The 18139-nt window shown below is 42.9% G+C and overlaps 1 protein-coding gene across 1 annotated transcript; it reads right to left on the bottom strand.

Moving 5' to 3' along the window:
• Positions 1-3032: 3032 nt before the first annotated feature.
• Positions 3033-15787, bottom strand: LOC116056376 (armadillo repeat-containing protein 1-like). The gene is made up of 7 exons (XM_031308556.2): positions 15558-15787; positions 12606-12802; positions 10727-10818; positions 8061-8250; positions 5838-5954; positions 4447-4521; positions 3033-3701 (listed from the first exon to the last, which is right to left on the bottom strand). The coding sequence occupies exons 2-7, from the start codon at positions 12768-12770 to the stop codon at positions 3510-3512; spliced, it is 831 nt and encodes a 276-aa protein (XP_031164416.1). The 5' UTR covers positions 12771-12802; positions 15558-15787; the 3' UTR covers positions 3033-3509.
• Positions 15788-18139: the final 2352 nt, after the last annotated feature.

The raw sequence follows: 18139 nt of genomic DNA, 5'->3' as shown, positions 1-18139 counted from the left end.
GCGGTTGAAGGAGGGCGGAGCCTGTTTTCTTTGCTTGTCATTGGTCAGTGAAGAGAAACCGGAGGCTATAGTTATCTCGTGTTCACAGGAAAAGTTTATAACTCAGTTGGCAGACGCCCTTTAAAGTCATTTATCAGGACGCCTAAAACATATCTGAAGAGCTTGTTTAATCACCGTTTTATAATCTAGTGATGAAGCAGATGCTCTGAAACCATTACGCATCGAAGGATTTTAATGTTTTCTATTTGTTTCCATTGATTACGAGGCCACCAAACAAGTGTAATGAAGCATAATAATATTTGGAAACCTCCGTCCGAAGAGTGTTGAGAGCCCATGATTGAAATAATAATAAATAATATAAAGTTGAAAGTGGATCAGAGGAAGTGAAGGCACCAAAACACGTCAAACTGCAGAAGAAAAGTCAAATAATAAGAACAATAAAAAGGTAAGAGGGAGAGACGGGATGTCCTGTTCAGTTTGTTCCCGCACACGCACACGCACACGCACACACACACAGTGCGTGGCACTATCTTTGTGGGGACCCGTCATTGACATAATGCATTCCCTAGCCCCTTACCCTAACCTTAACCATCACCACTAAATGCCTAACCTTAACCCTTACCCTCACCCTAACCATAACCTAATTCTAACCCTAATCCTAAAACCAAGTCTTCAAGTGATGGTTGGGAGTAATTTCACCCTAGGCTGCTTTGCACCTTGACCTCGAGCCAAACAACCCCCCATAAGCTTTTTTCCCTTGTTATAACGTTGGTGGAGTTAGCGTTATCAGCTGGTTAGCTTAGTGCAGGCGCTAATGCACGTTTGTATCTCGTAAATTACCCCACTAGTAATGCCCGGAATGATACCAAACTTCTACAGTAGTACAAATAGTTTCTGTACTTATAAAACGAGGCATTAGAAAGTTTGTATCTACACCAGAAGTATGTAGTAGTAGTATGTAAGTACTGCGCGGTAGCAGCCGAGAGGAGTATCCATCAGGCAAGCGTTATTTAAATATACTTCTGGTGTAATTACAAACTTTCTAGTACAGAATTTGTACTACTGTAGAAGTTTGATATCATTCCGGGCATTATTAGTGGGGTAATATATGAGATACAAATGTGGATCCATTAGCGCCTGCACTAAGCTAACCAGCTGATAACGCTAACTCCACCAACGTTATAACAAGGGAAAAAAGCTTATGGGGGGGTTGTTTGGCTCGAGGTCATGGTGCAAAGATCCATGGCTAATGTTACAACATGGTTACAAGAGTGCTGCCTGCAACTAAATGTCTCTAAAACAGTTAGCATGTTCTTTTCTAAAACCAATACACCCACAAGTGATCATCACATAATGGTTAAGGGTGCAAAATTACAGGTTGTGAAGGAATTTAAATATCTTGGGGTGCTAATTGACTCAAACCTCTCCTTTAAAGGAACACGCCGACTTATTGGGACTTTAGCTTATTCACCGTAACCCCCAGAGTTAGACAAGTCCAGACATACCCTTCTCATCTCCGTGCGTGCTGTAACTCTGTCTGACCCAGTTTGTTTACGGTTAGAAGATGGCTGTGTCTCATGTTACGTTGTTTTTTGTACACGCTGTGACTCTACAAATCACAACAGGTAAATAGGAACATGTTGGCGTTATTTTGTCACTTTTGTCACAATTCGGAGCAGTAAGATTACTGGAACCATTCACCTGCAGGATCTGTGCTAGGCTAAGCTACCGGTGGAGCCGTCAGACAGCGTTACAACACACACGGAGATGAGAAGGGTATGTATGGACTTGTCTAACTCTGGGGGTTACGGTGAATAAGCTAAAGTCCCAATAAGTCGGCGTGTTCCTTTAAGTCACATGTGAAAAAAATCTGTAAAACAATCAAGTTAAATGTTGCTAATTTTCGTTCCATCATAAATCAAAATGTTTTTACATTCTATGATTTCCAGCCATCTGAATTATAGTTTGACCAGCTGGTCCCAGGCCAACCACAGCACCCTGAAACTATCCAATCACGTTACAAACAAGCCATAAAAACTTCAGATAAAAAGACTAAGCGTTTCCATCGCTGCTTAATTTTGAAGAAGTACCAGCTTTTAAGCTGGGAAGACCTAATGAAATATGTAAACGTATGTTTGGTATATAAAGTCACAACCTAGCTCCACCGCCACTTGTTGCCTATATCAACAGAAGATCAGATACTGCTCGAGTCACAAGGGGATCCTCAAGAGGAGACTGTGTTATTCCGCTGCGGAAAAGTTATTTTAGTCAGTCGGCCTGGTCCATCAGAGGGTCAAGATCCTAACCACATCAGACAGTTAAACACATATACGTCTTTTACTAAGCAGCTAAACACTGGATGGTCAATACATATACATGTCAGCACTAACACTACTTATTATTCTGTTAGTTTGAGTCAACATATATGAATTTTACTTATTGTTTCCCCCTAGTTTAATACTGCTTGTATTCTTAATGGCTGTGTCTGTTCTAATTCATATTATTTTTCACTTTATACCGTGTTGTGTTGTTTTTTTGTATTTTAAAAAGCCTTTTTTAACATTGAAGGCAGGGGACTACAGATGAAAAATAGCCTTTTGGCTAATTCTGGCTTTTTGAACCCATGGGAAATCATGTGTTTTATTAAGTTGCACTGTCCCCTTCTATAAATAAACTAAACTCAAACTCAAAGCAGCCTAGGGTGAAATTACTCCGGACCATCACTTTAACCCTCAAACAGCCCTTTAACCTTGTGGGGTCCAGCATTTTGGCCCCACAAAGCTGTCCGGTCCCCACAAGTATACTGGACTCCCGGTTTTTGGACCCCACGAATATAGTTGAACACACACACACACACACACACACACACACACACACACACACACACACACTCTCTCTCTCTCTCTCTCTCTGCAGGACCGTTAAGACAACTTGGTTTGAAACAGACACACCCTGTCAAGACACGATGTGAGTCGTGAGTATTTGTGGACCTTTTCGCGTATCGCGTCGCTCGGCAACTATGTGGTTTGTCCTTTGTGGTGTTGCCGTAGGTAGCTGTCGAAGATGGCGGCCGTTCTGCACGTGCACAACTCACATGGTGTCTTGACGGACCTGTTTGCAGAAAGGCTCCGGGAACAGCGTCAGGTTTCCATCATCCTGCTTTCGCTCTCACGGTTCCAAGAAGATGGGTCTCAGGTTTCTTGTCTCCAGAAGTAACGTTGATTTCCTAAATGGGACAAATGTTTGTCGCAGGACAGGTTTCCTTTTGAGAGACAACCGTGTCCCCTTCTCTTTTATTTAGTACCCTCAAATTAGTCAAAAGGTCCAGTTCTGGCCTCTTAAAAAACAATACTGTACTCTTAAGGGAACATATTCAAAAGTGCAGCTGTAAGAACAGAAGAGTTCTTGTCTTGTAGCTCCACGTTTGAGTGTGTGTAACAGACAGCGGTTAGATTTGGCAGCCGGGCAGGTTTTGGTTCTGAGACGAGGCGGGTTAGGGTTTAAGCGAGTCACCAGTAAAAAGAGCGAGACAGGAAGTTGGTGGCAGTGCCCAGCCAGCTGCTCCCGTCCTGGCCCGATCCCACGCGGGTCACCGCCTTGTCGGGCTCCAGAGACGGACTCTCTTCCTCCGGCAGGTAGTCTGGCAGCGCCGCGTTCTGCTCCACTGTCTCCGAACCGTCCACCGCCAGCGGGATCAATACCTGGAGGCGACAACCACAGTTTAAACCAGGACTAGGAACTAGGGACTAGGGACTAGGGATGCACCAAATCCAGGCTTCGGCTTCAGATTCGGCCAAATATTGGGCTTTTTGACGGGGTTGGGTTTCTGTTGAACCTTAGAGTTTTTTCCCAGCGAACTGAACCCTACTCTTGCACTCCGCGCGCTACGCTGGTCGCCGTAATGACGGCGCCGTTGATTACGGGAAGGTGTTTACGTAGGTGGAGCGTTCAATGCAGTAGGCTGTGAGGAAGTGGAAATGGAACTGGTGAGCAGAAGAAGTGTAGTTCAAGAAGAAGAAGGCCATTCAAGTCCAGCTACATGTTCAATTTACAATGCTGATTAGTCTGGTGGTGGCGAGGACCCTAAACTATACACAACATCACCGCTGTTACAACATCTGGTAGGAAACATCTGGAAGAATACGAGTTGTGATGAAGGAATCTACAGACAGCAGCCAGAATGCAGCAACTTCAGGTACGGCAAAGGAAGGACAGTCACTGTTTACTTCATTAATGTGTTTACTGTGTTCATGGACTGAGGATGGGACGAGGATTCGGAATTCGGTATTCAGTTTCGGATTTGGCAGAATCTTAACCAGTGGATTCGGTATTCGGCCAAACCGCAAAAAACTGGATTCGGTGCATCCCTAGTTTAAACCAGGACTAGGGACTAGGGACATATGAGGAAAATATGTGTTAACTAGTGTTGTTACGTTAAACACTGACCTCGTCTCCGTTCTCTCCTTTCACCACCTGCTGCGCCGTCATCACGTGAGTGGACGCGATCGCAGACGCCAGAGCCTGAAAATCATCATCGTTAGAAGTCAGCAGTTTTCTTCAGCGGTGGAAGAAGCAGGGGCACAAGCACCAGAGCAGGGGGAATGAGAGGGGGAAGCACTAGAGCAGGGGGAATGAGAGGGGGAAGCACCAGAGCAGGGGGGAATGAGATGAGAAAAGCCAGAGCAGGGGTAATGAGATGAGAACAGTGTGTTCCCGCAGCACTTTCCAGTTTAGGCAGCCGCCTTAACAACACGCGCCTGCCACCTTACCTAAGTCTTCAAAAAAAATGAAAATATCCGCCGTGTTACTCTGTCCTGTTTGAGTGGCTGTAATGTTCTGTCGCATCAACACAGTCACAGGAAAACAAAGTAACGGCGAGTTGTCAAGATACCACCAATCACAACGGAAAGAGCATTTGCTGGCGGTGAGTGTAACTGTCATTTATTCACATTTAAAGGGATACATCGCCATTTCACCTGAGCTATTATCACAGAGCAGTTTGTTTTGGAGAAGAGTTGTCAGGCGAAGTGGAAGAGAGCGGTCCCCCCCCCCCCGGTCAAATGCCAACCCTACCACCTTAACTAACAAATTTTCTGCGGGAAACTATTTTAAAAAAAAGTGCTATAACAGTTTTACTCGCATTGCTCCCATTTCCTCCGTCACGCTCTCCAAAACCACCAGCTGTGAGATATCAGAGCTCAGCCCACAGCTTCCCTCACTCCAGCAGATAGTATGAAATAAAAACAGGACACGTCATTTCACTGTTAACTACGCTAACTAACTGTGTGTTGTGAACCGGTGTAGTGATTAAAACAGACAACGGCTGTGTCTCAAAGACCGGCAGCAGCAGCCGGACGTTGAGAATCCACCGTGAGAGGTGATGATAGTTCAGTCACTTCCTCATGGATTCACTTGGTTGAAACAAGAGAAGGAAGCCTCACTGATGTGAAGAACAGGACAGAGAAACATATAGAAATGTTCTCTTCCTGCCGTATGCCAACGCTCCGGTAAGTCCATCACCCCGTCTCTGCCCCTCCGACGCACACGCGACGGTGAAATGGCGATGTAGCCCTTTAAATGTGAATAAATGACAGTTACACTCACCGCCAGCAAATGCTCTTTCCGTTGTGATTGGTGGTATCTTTACAACTCGCTGTTACCTTGTTTCCTACAGACTGTGTTGATGCGACAGAACATTACAGCCACTCAAACAGGACAGGAACACGGTGGATATTTTTTTTTTTTTTTTAAGACTTAGTTAAGGCGGCAGGCGCGTGTTGTTAAGGCGGCCGCCTTAACTGCAAAGTGCTGCGTGAACACACCACGACTGGTCTCACCTCAGCCTTCAGGTCCGATCGGATCCGGACGATGCATCTCTTGACGGTCATCTGGAAGGTGAAGCTGATCACTCCTCGGATCTTCAGCAGAGCGTCTTCACACAGACTCCTCCGGCTCTGAGCCACAGGAACAGCAACGTTATTACATATAGGATACATGTATTACTTCAGTCTATTTCATAACAGCGCTTCTCAAAGACCGGACCAAACGGAAAGTCAATACGGACCCAAACATGTTCCTATTTACATGTTGTGATTTGTAGAGTCACAGCGTGTACAAATAAAGAGGTCACATGACACACAGCCATCTTCTATGTCACGATTGTGAGTTTCTGTAGTTTTTCCTGTTTTATTTTGTAGTTTCTCTCTCTCTCTCTCCTGTTATGTCTTGTTTTACTTGGGCGGAGTGATTTGCTCGCAGCACCTGACAAAAACTAGAACGGATTCTTTAGAATAGAAAGAAATCAGACAATCCCATGCTTTACATGATCGTAGTTTATTAGAGGGAATAATTTATATATTGTCCTCTGCTGCCACCCTCAGGAATGATAGAGCAACAGCAGGCAAACTGCTTTAGCTCAGTCAACATGAACAAATACATGCTTTTTAAATGATATAACTATACTCTAGTTCACATATTTGAACATATGTACAAATAATAATAAATAAAAACTAAAATAACACCCAATGTGAATACTATTTTCTTTAGGTTACTCAAACAAGCTGCAAAGGAGATCCGTGCTTGATTAGTGTTTCCTGACCTCCTTCTTAACTGATTGGGTGATTACAGTTCAAATGTAGTGGCTGTGGGAACCAAAGGGAGGAGTTGGTTATCAAAACGCCAGCAGGTGATTAGCTCGTAGCACCTGAGAAGCTGCGTGGTGAAGAGCAGAGAGTAACAACGGGGCTTCTCAGGTGCTGCGCTAATCACTCTGCTCAAGTAGCAGAAGTAGCAGTGCTTCTCCTTCTGAGAATATAGTTCCCAGTTTATATACGGTTAGAAGATGGCTGTCTCATGTGACCTTGTTATTTGTACGCTGTGACTCTACAAATCACAACATGTAAACAGTAACATGTTGGCGTTATTTTGTCACTTATTGGGAGCTGTAGGCTAGATGGAGCCGGTTACCTCCAGGATCTGTGCTAAGCTAGGCTAGATGGAGCCGGTTACCTCCAGGATCTGTGCTAAGCTAGGCTAGATGGAGCTGGTTATCTCCAGGATCTGTGCTAAGCTAGACTAGATGGAGCCGGTTACCTCCAGGATCTGTGCTAAGGTAGGCTAGATGGAGCCAGTTACCTCCAGGATCTGTGCTAAGCTAGGCTAGATGGAGCCAGTTACCTCCAGGATCTGTGCTAAGCTAGGCTAGATGGAGCCAATTACCTCCAGGATCTGTGCTAAGCTAGGCTAGATGGAGCCGGTTACCTCCAGGATCTGTGCTAAGCTAGGCTAGATGGAGCCGGTTACCTCCAGGATCTGTGCTAAGCTAGGCTAGATGGAGCCAGTTACCTCCAGGATCTGTGCTAAGCTAGGCTAGATGGAGCCAGTTACCTCCAGGATCTGTGCTAAGCTAGGCTAGATGGAGCCAATTACCTCCAGGATCTGTGCTAAGCTAGGCTAGATGGAGCCGGTTACCTCCAGGATCTGTGCTAAGCTAGGCTAGATGGAGCCGGTTACCTCCAGGATCTGTGCTAAGCTAGGCTAGATGGAGCCAGTTACCTCCAGGATCTGTGCTAAGCTAGGCTAGATGGAGCCGGTTACCTCCAGGATCTGTGCTAAGCTAGGCTAGATGGAGCCGGTTACCTCCCGGATCTGTGCTAAGCTAGGCTAGATGGAGCCGGTTACCTCCAGGATCTGTGCTAAGCTAGGCTAGATGGAGCCTGTTACTTCCAGGATCTGTGCTAAGCTATGCTAGATGGAGCTGGTTACCTCCAGGATCTGTGCTAAGCTATGCTAGATGGAGCTGGTTACCTCCAGGATCTGTGCTAAGCTAGGCTAGCGGTGGGTGCGTCAGACACGCACGGAGATGAGAAGGGTATGTATGGACTTATCTAACTCTGGGGGATACGGGGAATAACACAAAGTCCCAGTAAGTCAACGTGGTCCTTTAAGGTGCCAGTCTCTACCGGTTCTCCTTCCATTTGTTTTATTTCTCAGCCTGTAACTGATGAATGAATGAATGAATGAATGAATGAATGTAATATAATAATGATTTCACCGCTCACCGAATCGTCCAGCCCCTGGATGTGCAGGATGACGGTCTTGGCCCTCTTGTTGCTGGAGCCCAGGAAGAACTGGGCTTTCCGCCGGCTACTGACGGACGTCTCGGCCGGCCCGGCGCTGTCGCTGCCGAACGCCTGCAGCAGCTCGTAGATCTCAGACGCCAGCAGCTTCGTCTCCCCAGGAGTCGTCGACCTGGACCACAGAACAACATCAAACTATAAACTACATAGATAGATAGATAGATAGATAGATACTTTATTGATCCCCAAGGGGAAATTCAAAGTCCCAGTAGCTTAAAGACATCACACACACAAAATACACATACATCATAAACAAAATACACATACATCATAAACACGATGATTAAAATTACAAATCCACATGAATAATATGGACAATAAAAGAAAAGATACTAAATGAAAAATCCACATGCAGTCTGCATGGTAAGGTGCTCTATGAGAGGGTGTGTGTGTGTGTGTGTGTGTGTGTGTGTGTGGTAAGGTGCTCTATGAGAGGGTGTGTGTGTGTGTGTGTGTGTGTGTGTGTGTGGTAAGGTGCTCTATGAGAGGGTGTGTCATGGTGGTAGTGCAAATAAGTCCAACAGTGCAAGGATAAAGTCTAGAGACCAGCATTAAAGCCTAACTCTCGCCAAAATAATCTTAAAAGTGGCGATTCCATCCTAAATATGCTTTTAAACGAAAGTTTGACTCAGGTACATTCACAAAAAGACCCTAGGTTGCATTTTGGTGAGAGTTACGCTTTAAATATGGACAATATAAGAGAATAAAGCAGTAAACAGTGGCCAGTGGACAGTCAGTACATAACTATTGTTACTGTTGTTGTTATAGAAGGTAGTGGAAGTTAGGGCTGAACGATATGGACAAAATTTCATATCTCGATATTCATGCCAGATATCTCGATATCGATACGATACGATATGACTACGGGTTCGGTGAAAATCAAGCATTTTTCAGAAAAATAAACACATCATAATACAAAAGAGTGCAGTTTTATTGATTAGAACTCACTGCCAGTCATCAACATTACTGTAACATAGTCACCAATCAATAAATAAAAAAATAAAAATGTTTACTGCAGCTCTGCTTTAACAAAAAAAATAAAATGCAGCAGCTGGTGGAAGGTGAAACATTGAAAGTGCATTGAAGTGCAACATCTTATATTCTTCATAAGACAACATAACAGTATGCAGAAAATGCATAACAAAACAGAGGTAGTTACAGCACAGTTACAGATTCTTTGCCAGGAACACTAGCTTGTTAACCATGTCAGGTGGTGAAACATGTTTGTTGTGCTACCTTGCTTCGTCGCAATTTTCACCAAGCACGACTTGCACAACACCTCGCTCTGGTTGACATCATCCTTTCTAAATCCAAAATACCTCCAAATAATGGAGGATGATTTATGTTTTGGCACAAAATTAGTTTCTGCATCGCCACCGGCCGCATTATCTTCCGCACTCATGTTACTTTTCTTTTGTTTCGATTTCCCCGCTGTGAATGTCCTGTGTGTGTGCGTCAGTCTCCGTCTCCCTCACTCCTGCCCTTCTATGTTTGTCATTGGCTGGCTTCAGCTGTCGATCCACATGAATTAAGCTTTGTGGTTGGCTGGCCGTAATGGTGCGTTCAAGGGCAATCGTAAAAGTGATTATGGTGACTGCCAGAGCTGTACATGCAGGGCGTGCGCGGAGGAAAATCTATCGTTTATATCGTTACTTTTTTGATATTAATATCTTGAATGTTCATATCTAGATATAGATACGATAACGGTATATCGTTCAGCCCTAGTGGAAGTGGTGGTGGTGGTATGATGGGAACTATAAGCCAGTCTACTTTTACCTTCACTAACCCTCAAACTATATAATGGGATGTGCACACTGTACTCTTCTGTAGCAAAGGTCAGACAGATCTGAGCATCTCAACACTGGCACTCATGTTGCATGTTATGCATTTTTGCTTTTCTATCATCCAGAGAACAAAAGAAAGAAACAAACACCAAGTTCAACTGTGACTTCGGCACAAAACTGATTGATTAAAAACTGCGTAACTAACAAGCAAAAATGTTCTTAAAGGAGTTTTTTTCTGTTTCCTAAACTGTCCCTGAAGACCTGAGACCAGATGTTCTTCCTGTAGCCAACCTTTCTGGGAAACCTTGATAGACATTAAGCACTAGCATTATTTCTGTGCATTAATTAATCCATAATGAATTGCTCAACACCAAGACCCAACACTACCCCCTGCACTCCCTCTCCTTTTGCACATGGACTATGGACTGTCTGACTACCTCTGATCACTACGCACTTTATTAATGCACCTCAACAATGCACTATATATGATCATACTGCATTCTGTCTCTACTATTAGATGGACTATGGATGGTCCGATTTCTCAGAACTCTATGCACTTTCTTTGCTAATGCACTTTAATAATGGACTAACATGATCATATTTAAACACTGCTATAAAGAAAAAGCACTTTTAATGATTGCACTACTGGTTAGATGTTAAACTGCATTTCATGTACTGGTCGTCCTTACTTGTGCAATGACAATAAAGTTGAATCTAATCTAATCTAGTGACAGCTCCTTTTCAGTTTCAGTTCAAACCTGACTGACGTTGAGATAGAGGACGAAAAGAAATGAGTGGACTCACTTCTGCATGACGTTCTGCAGGCTCAGCATCATCCCCAGCTCCCCCTTCAGCTTCTCCCGGTTGGCTCGGCATTCTGCCAGGTACCGGATCGCCTGGGAAACAACCGCCAATCACAGTTAGACAGATGGCTGCTGTACGCTAAGCCAGGTTAAAGCCGCGTTCTGACAGCCTGCGTCGGCCATCAGACGGTCCAGCAAGAAAGCAGAATCTTTCTATTTATGTTGAATGTGTCAACCCTTGTGTTATCTTCCCTTCAACCACGCAACTTTTTGGTCGTCTTCACGACCCTTTTCTTGCTTTCCCCGATGTTTTTGAAGCTTTTTACAACATTTTTGTCCCTTTTTTCAACCCTCTTTTATCAATTATTTTCTTCAAATGCTATAAAATTGAATAAAACAACGTCAATTCAATGAAAGTAGTGAACTGAGCATGTATTTAACTTGTGAAGAGCGTTGTATGGAACCATCCATGTTATTTCTTTTGACAATTTGGTTGAAAGAAACCCATATTTCTGATATAGAAACTTTTTGAAAATGGGTCAATTTGACCCCTAGGACAACAGGAGGGTTAAAGGCTGATTTTTACTTCTGCGTAAAATCTACTGCGTTGCTACACACGTAGGTACGTGAAGACACAAACCTACGCCGGACCCTACGCTGTAGCCTGACGTGCACCTTTCGAAAAATATAACTACATGTCTCTGCGACGCACGTGGCTCGCCGTGGCTTGGTAGCGTTGCATTTCCCCCCCGACTCATTTCCTGGTTCTCCTTCTCCAGAAACAACAAGAAATCAAGGAGAGGGTTAACTTCTCCTGCTCCAGATTTCACACACACACACACACACACACACACACACACACGCGCGCACACGCACGCACACAGACACACACACACACACACACACACACACACACACACGCACAGACACGCACAGACACAGACACACACACACACACACACACACACACACACACACACACACACAGACACACACACACACAGACACACACACACACACACACACACACACACACGCACAGACACACACGCACAGACACAGACACACACACAGACACACACACACACACACACACACAGACACAGACACACACAGACACACACAGACACACACAGACACACACACACACACACACACACACACACACACACACACACACAGACACACACACAGACAGATACACACACACACACACACACACACACACACACACACACACACACACACACACACACATGCAGGCTCGACGCACACGAAGTTAAGATTTTTCGTACGTGTCCAAACAGCAGCTTCATTCAGCTTATGTGTGTTGTGTAAAGAAATGGAGGCGATGTGCACTGTTGGGAGTAACGCGTTACAAAAGTAACGCAATTACAGTAATGTATTCCTTTTTGCTGTAACGCGGTAATGTAATGCATTACTAATTAAATTTCGGTAATATTATACTCGTTACAATCTCAGTAACGTGAGTTACAACGTATATTTTAATGCAACAGTTAGTGGTGTTTGGCTTTTTTTAAGAATTCCCCTAATTCCTTTAGGACCCTAAACTATACACAACATCACCGCTGTTACAACATCTGGTATCAAACATCTGGAAGAATACGAGTTGTGATGAAGGAATTTACAGACAGCAGCCAAAATGCAGCAACTTCAGGTACGGCAAAGGAAGGACAGTCACTGTTTACTTCATTAATGAGTTTACTGTGTTCATGGACTGAGGATGGGACGAGGACTCAGCAGAATCTCAACCAGTGGATTCAGGATTCGGCTGAACCCCAAAAATCTGGATTTGGTGCATCCCTAGTTTAGATGTGCTAAGCTAACACACAGATGTTTTGGGTGTAAGAGACACTCACCAGCAGGGCGGAGTAGACGACCTGAGGGTTGGGGTTGTCCAGGAACAGGATGAGTCCCGGCAGGCAGCCCTGGTCCTGTACGATGGCCCGGCGGTTCATGGGGTCGGCGGCCAGGTCCCGCAGCTGGTTGACCACGGCCAGGGCGTCCGGCTCCGCGCTCATCATGGCCAACAGTCACTCCCCCATGCAGCGATTCACTGAGGACGGCAGCAACAACACATTCACTCACGCAGAACAAATACTAAATTATGTACAAGTTCATCCCAGACTGCAGAAAGAACAACATATGAACACTCATTTGTTCCTCTGTCAATATCTCTGCTGAACCAACACGGGAGGGCAAAGAAGGGATAGTCCCCCCCACTTTCATCTATATATTTATGGCTATTTAAGACCACTCTTGCAGGGCCCCCCTCATATTAATTAATTATCTGTTTATGTTTTTAGCTTTTTGTCTTTATGTTGTTGTGTTGTAATTGTTGGAGCTTGTATTACAAGACAAATTTCCATGTCTACGGACAATAAAGTGCTCTCTCTCTCTCTCTCTCTCTCTCTCTCTCTCTCTCTCTCTCTCTCTCTCTCTCTCTCTCTCTCTCTCTCTCTCTCTCTCTCTCTCTCTCTGATTTTTGCGTACCGTTACACCCCTACTGTTTGGCCTCCATTGACTTACATTGCCTTGTGATTGCGTGTGAATTGACGCCGTGGCGAGTAGTATGAAAGGGTGACTTGGCTTAAGAAAGTTGGCGTGTATGTTTACGTGAAGTCATAATGCCATGTTGTGTTCTTCGTGGTTAGCCTGGTTTGGCCTGGTTTGGCCTGGTTTGTCCTGGTTCTTTATGTGTGGATTTTGCCCTCCATACATCTACAGTCTGGTGGTTGGTATTAAGACATGAAAGAATGTAACCCTAACCCTTTAAGACCCTGACCCCGGTTTATAAAGTAGCAGACCGTTGACTCTGAGAGATTTTTATAAATCTGCAGCTTCAGTATTTATGTACAAAAGTCTGGAACTACTTGTATCAGAATATTGAACGCAGCAGAACTGAGAACACTTTAATAAGTTATATCGTTATCACCGTATTTAAGCATGTTATCGCATATGTTCCTCATATCGTGCAGCCTTACTAACTAAGTACTTTAAACAACCTTAATGTAAACATGAACCTGGTGCATTATTAAATATATCTGAGGGTTGCTACTTGCTTGTACAATCTACAGAGAGAATATCTTTTACACCCAGATAAACTGGTGTTGGACCTCCCTAATCTTACTGATATCGGTGCATGCGCAAAGTGCCCAAAAAGCAGCAAAACAAAGAGTTGAGAGTGTCTGTTAGTTCTCTTCTCACTCCCAGGACTCTGCACGGCTCCGCCAACCCTCCATTAAAACATGACGACATGTAGAAATTAATCTAGCTTTTCGTCAAAAAAAGGGGCAAAACGGCGTCGAAAGTGTCAAAACAAGGTGGCCGGGTTAGCTCAGTTGGTAGAGCGTGCGCCCATATGTAGAGGTTACTCCTCGACGCCGCGGGTTCGACTCCGACCTGCGGCCCTTTGCTGCATGTCATTCCCCCCTCTCTCTCTCTCCGCTTTCATGTCTTCAGCTGTCCTGTGAAATAAAGGCCTAAAAATGGCCAAAAAATAATCTTTAAAAAAAAGAAAGTGTCAAAACAAAAGAGAATAAAAGTGTAAAAGAACAAACTAACAAAATGTCAAAAAAGACATTGAAAGTATCCAAAAAATGCTGAAAAGCACCAGAAGTGTAAAAAAAACCCGCCAAAAGTGTAAAAAAAAGTGGCTAAAATGTAGGGCTGGGTGATTTTGATGTCGATATTAGGACAATATTCTAGGGTTGACAATTGTTGCTTTAACAAAATGTCTTCACAATTAGATTTTAGATAAATAATCATCAGTAATGTGGATATAATGACTAAGTGGGTAAAGGTAAATAATAGAACAGCTACAACAGTCTGGTAAGTTCAGAAAATGACATTAATTTACTGTAATGCAGCCTTTAAAACCAGGAGAAGACAGCCCTTATGCCATATCCCGATATTATGATTTACAAAATCTAAGACGATATCTAGTCTCATATCTCGATATCGATATAATATTGATATATTGCCCAGTCCTAAAGTGTAAAAGTAAACGCCATAAAAAGTGGCGATAAAGCATCAAAAGCGTGAAAAAAGAATATGCAGCCCTTGACACCTGAATGGATTAATTATAATTAAACATGAAGAATGTTTGTGTGAATTAGGGCTGCACGATGTATCGCTTTGACATATCCGGTAATGTAATCGCATCGATTCAGGAAATCATTGGCGATATTAGCCCTGATTTTAATATGACTCGGAGTATCTCTCAGAGAGCGGACACACCTGTAGCTTCTTCCTCTGTTACTGCCACACTGAACTCAAACCAAAAATCTGTCAATTTAGTGTTCATGTGCGTGATGTGACGGATGGCTGAGAAGATGTAAACATCCCATAAACAATACTGCATAGCTTACATCCATTTCAACATAATTCAATCTTCAGCATCATGTGAACCAAGCATTAAACTCAACCACAAAGCTGGCAGTGTCAACATTTATGACACTATTATTATTATTATTATTATTATTATTTATATTGGTGGATGAAACATGCCGAATCCACTAGAACATTGTCGCATATATTAAAATGTATTCAGAGATGTATTTAGGGCGTGTGGACATGTTCTGGTGAACAGAAATGCATTAAATCGTCAGATTTTAACATTAACTTTGGTGCTTCATAATACGACCGGAAGCGGGTGTTGTCACCCTGCCGGACCGGTTGTCAGACGGTGTTTTTCGGATGAAAACAGCTGTGTGAGCCGCCAGCTCTGGAGGAATGCTAAGGCTAATGCTAATGCTAATGCTAATGCTAATGCTAATGCTAATGCTAATGCTAATGCTGACAGCGCTTACCTCAGACGGGCACTGCCGGCACCGAGCAGCGGGCTAACGTTAGCGGTTAGCTGTCCGGTTAGCTTCCCCTTTATCAGTCTCACGTGACACTCTGAAGACGGACTGCGCTGATTTACGGGTTGATTTCTGCCACATTTAATTAAAAAAACCTGTTTCTGATGCTGATGACAGTGACAGTAAACACACTGTGGCGATTCTTCCTGCTGAAGGCAACCAGGGCGGCCACGTGTCAACGTAAATGCCTGTGATTGGATGGCAAACCGCCACCACACCCTGCTGACCAATCAGCGGCGTTGTTGGGAGGGTTAAAGGGCCCACGCCCTGCAGCTGCTGACAAACTGATGTAGGATCAGTTTAAATGGCTCAGTATTAGGTATGGAATGCCTTTTTGTTCAATATTAAATTAATAAATAAATAAAATAAAATATAAAAAAATAAATATGTCTATAAATAAATGTGAATATAAATATATAAATGAGTCAATATAGTTTAATAAATAGGTTTTACTTTTATTTATATTTAGAGACTTTTATTTCATAATTTCATTTATTGCCCGGATAGCTCAGTTGGTAGAGCGTGCGCCCATATATATATATATATATATATATATATATATATATATATATATATATAGGTTACTCCTCGACGCAGCAGGCCCAGGTTTGACTCTGACCTGCAGCCCTTTGCTGCATGTCATCCCCCCCCCTCACTCCTCTTTCATGTCTTCAGCTGTCCTGTCAAATAAAGGCCTAAAAATGCCCAAAAAATAATCTTAAAAAAAAAATAAAGAACCGTTCTTCTCACAGCTCAGGGACATTAAATGTACAAATTCAAGGTGCAAAGTTTGTCAATAGGGAGGTAGGAAGAGTTAGAATAGAATATATGTTATCGTCCACCTATTTTATCTTACATGTTGTCTTTTGTCCTGCAAGTCAAGTATATTTGTAGTTTATTTTCACCATATGACCTGTCAGGTATCATCCAGTAGAAAGACTTTTAATGTAACTGTTAACTGTCCCACAGAATGGTCTAATAACGTAAAAATGAAGGCTTTCCTTCAGATTTTCATCCCTTGTACTGTTCAAAGAATGAGTGCTTAAAAGACAATTCTGGCGCAAAATGAACCTAGGGGTTAATAACAGATGTGTCCCCACTCTGTCTCTCTGGGATATGTTTTCATGCTAATTGATTGTGTTTGTAGCTTGAAAGAAGCTAGCGCGGACCGCTGATTAGCTTACAACGCTAGTATGTAGGAATGCTGTGTGGACTAGACAGACATGGGACCTTTAAAAACAACCCAAACTGTCTACTGTCTTCTGAAGTTAGAAAAAGCAAATATTAGTAACAAATTAACCAGAACCCTTTTAAAAAACATGTCAAACATGGTAGTTTACTGGGCTTATAATAAGGTCACAGTACAGCCGGAATAAACAAACTACATCAAATCAGTCAGTTAGTACAATTTTACAAAAAAAGGAAAATAAATACTTTCCTGACTTTCTTTTAAAAGAATAGATCTGACAATATTTTAAAGGAATCCACACAGAGATTGTTTCTGTGTCAGCTTGTTCACATGAGTTACACCCTGTAACACTGATGCTGCATTCAAGTCTCATGGGAAACATGGGAGAGAAGAATTGCAGCTCTCAGGTTGAATATAGTATTTGGGAATGTGAGATTTGAGGCTAATGCGTTCACTGAGTTTTTGAGTTCATATAAAAAAATACTTGTAACCAAGAGTACAGAATCAACTACACAATATCTGTTGTCATATGAGTGTCAGGACTTTTAAGCCTATGTAATAAATCATCTTTATTGACTCAGTTCACAAAGAAAAGGTTGGTTGTAAAAAGCAACAAGTGATAGAAAACTCTGCTCATTTCACTATGTCAAAGCTGTTTTAGTGAGAAAAGTAGAAAGGACTGAGACTGACTGACTCTAAACATGAACTCTGTACGTTGTGGTGTTTCAAGAGGAAAACTGCCTCAGTTATTATCTCATATCAGTTTGGACTTTGATCATCAGTTAAAACCTGCTCCACATCTGAAAACATGACGTTTTAAGTTGTAAAGTTACTCCTTGGCTCCTCAGGTTTTGGTGATGGCTCTATATTTCTCTAACTCTTCTTCAAAGTCTGTTATCTTTCCCTTTACTGGTTCAAAAATACCTGACCAACAACAGGAACTTTGTTTCCTTATTTAAAATGACGCCTCAGTTATAACCAGCTCCACATTTAAAAACACTGATGGTTTTAGTTGTAAAATAGGTGGTAGTAGTAATATGTAGGTTTTGGTGATGGCTCCATATTTCTTTAACTCTTAGAGTCTGTTAAATCTTTTTTACTGGTTAAAATCAGCTGACTGAGAACAGGATGTTATCAAACTAAACTGTCATAAAAAAACTTAAATCTTTTCACAAGTTTAAATGATGAAATCCTAGAATGTGTGTGAAAAGTATCAGAGATAAGTACTCTGAACACAGGTGCATCACAAGGTGCCATTTCATCACCTTTGTAATTTTCTCTGTAAACCACTCAGTTTAAAATCCAACCCTGACTCTTTAACTTCCTACAGTGTGCTGAC

This window comes from Sander lucioperca, chromosome 9, assembly GCF_008315115.2.
Source record: "Sander lucioperca isolate FBNREF2018 chromosome 9, SLUC_FBN_1.2, whole genome shotgun sequence".
Classification (NCBI taxonomy): Eukaryota; Metazoa; Chordata; class Actinopteri; order Perciformes; family Percidae; genus Sander; species Sander lucioperca.
The sequence above is the reverse complement of the archived record's forward strand: the minus strand, read 5'-3'. Positions and strand labels throughout refer to the sequence as shown.

Coding starts and splice junctions, on each gene's coding strand:
- LOC116056376 (XM_031308556.2), bottom strand. CDS start 12,770: ATGATGAGCGCGGAGCCGGACGCCCTGGCCGTGGTCAACCAGCTGCGG. Junction 10,819..12,605: donor TCGTCTACTCCGCCCTGCTG/GTGAGTGTCTCT, acceptor GTTGTTTCCCAG/GCGATCCGGTACCTGGCAGA. Junction 5,955..8,060: donor TCCAGGGGCTGGACGATTCG/GTGAGCGGTGAA, acceptor CCTGTGGCTCAG/AGCCGGAGGAGTCTGTGTGA.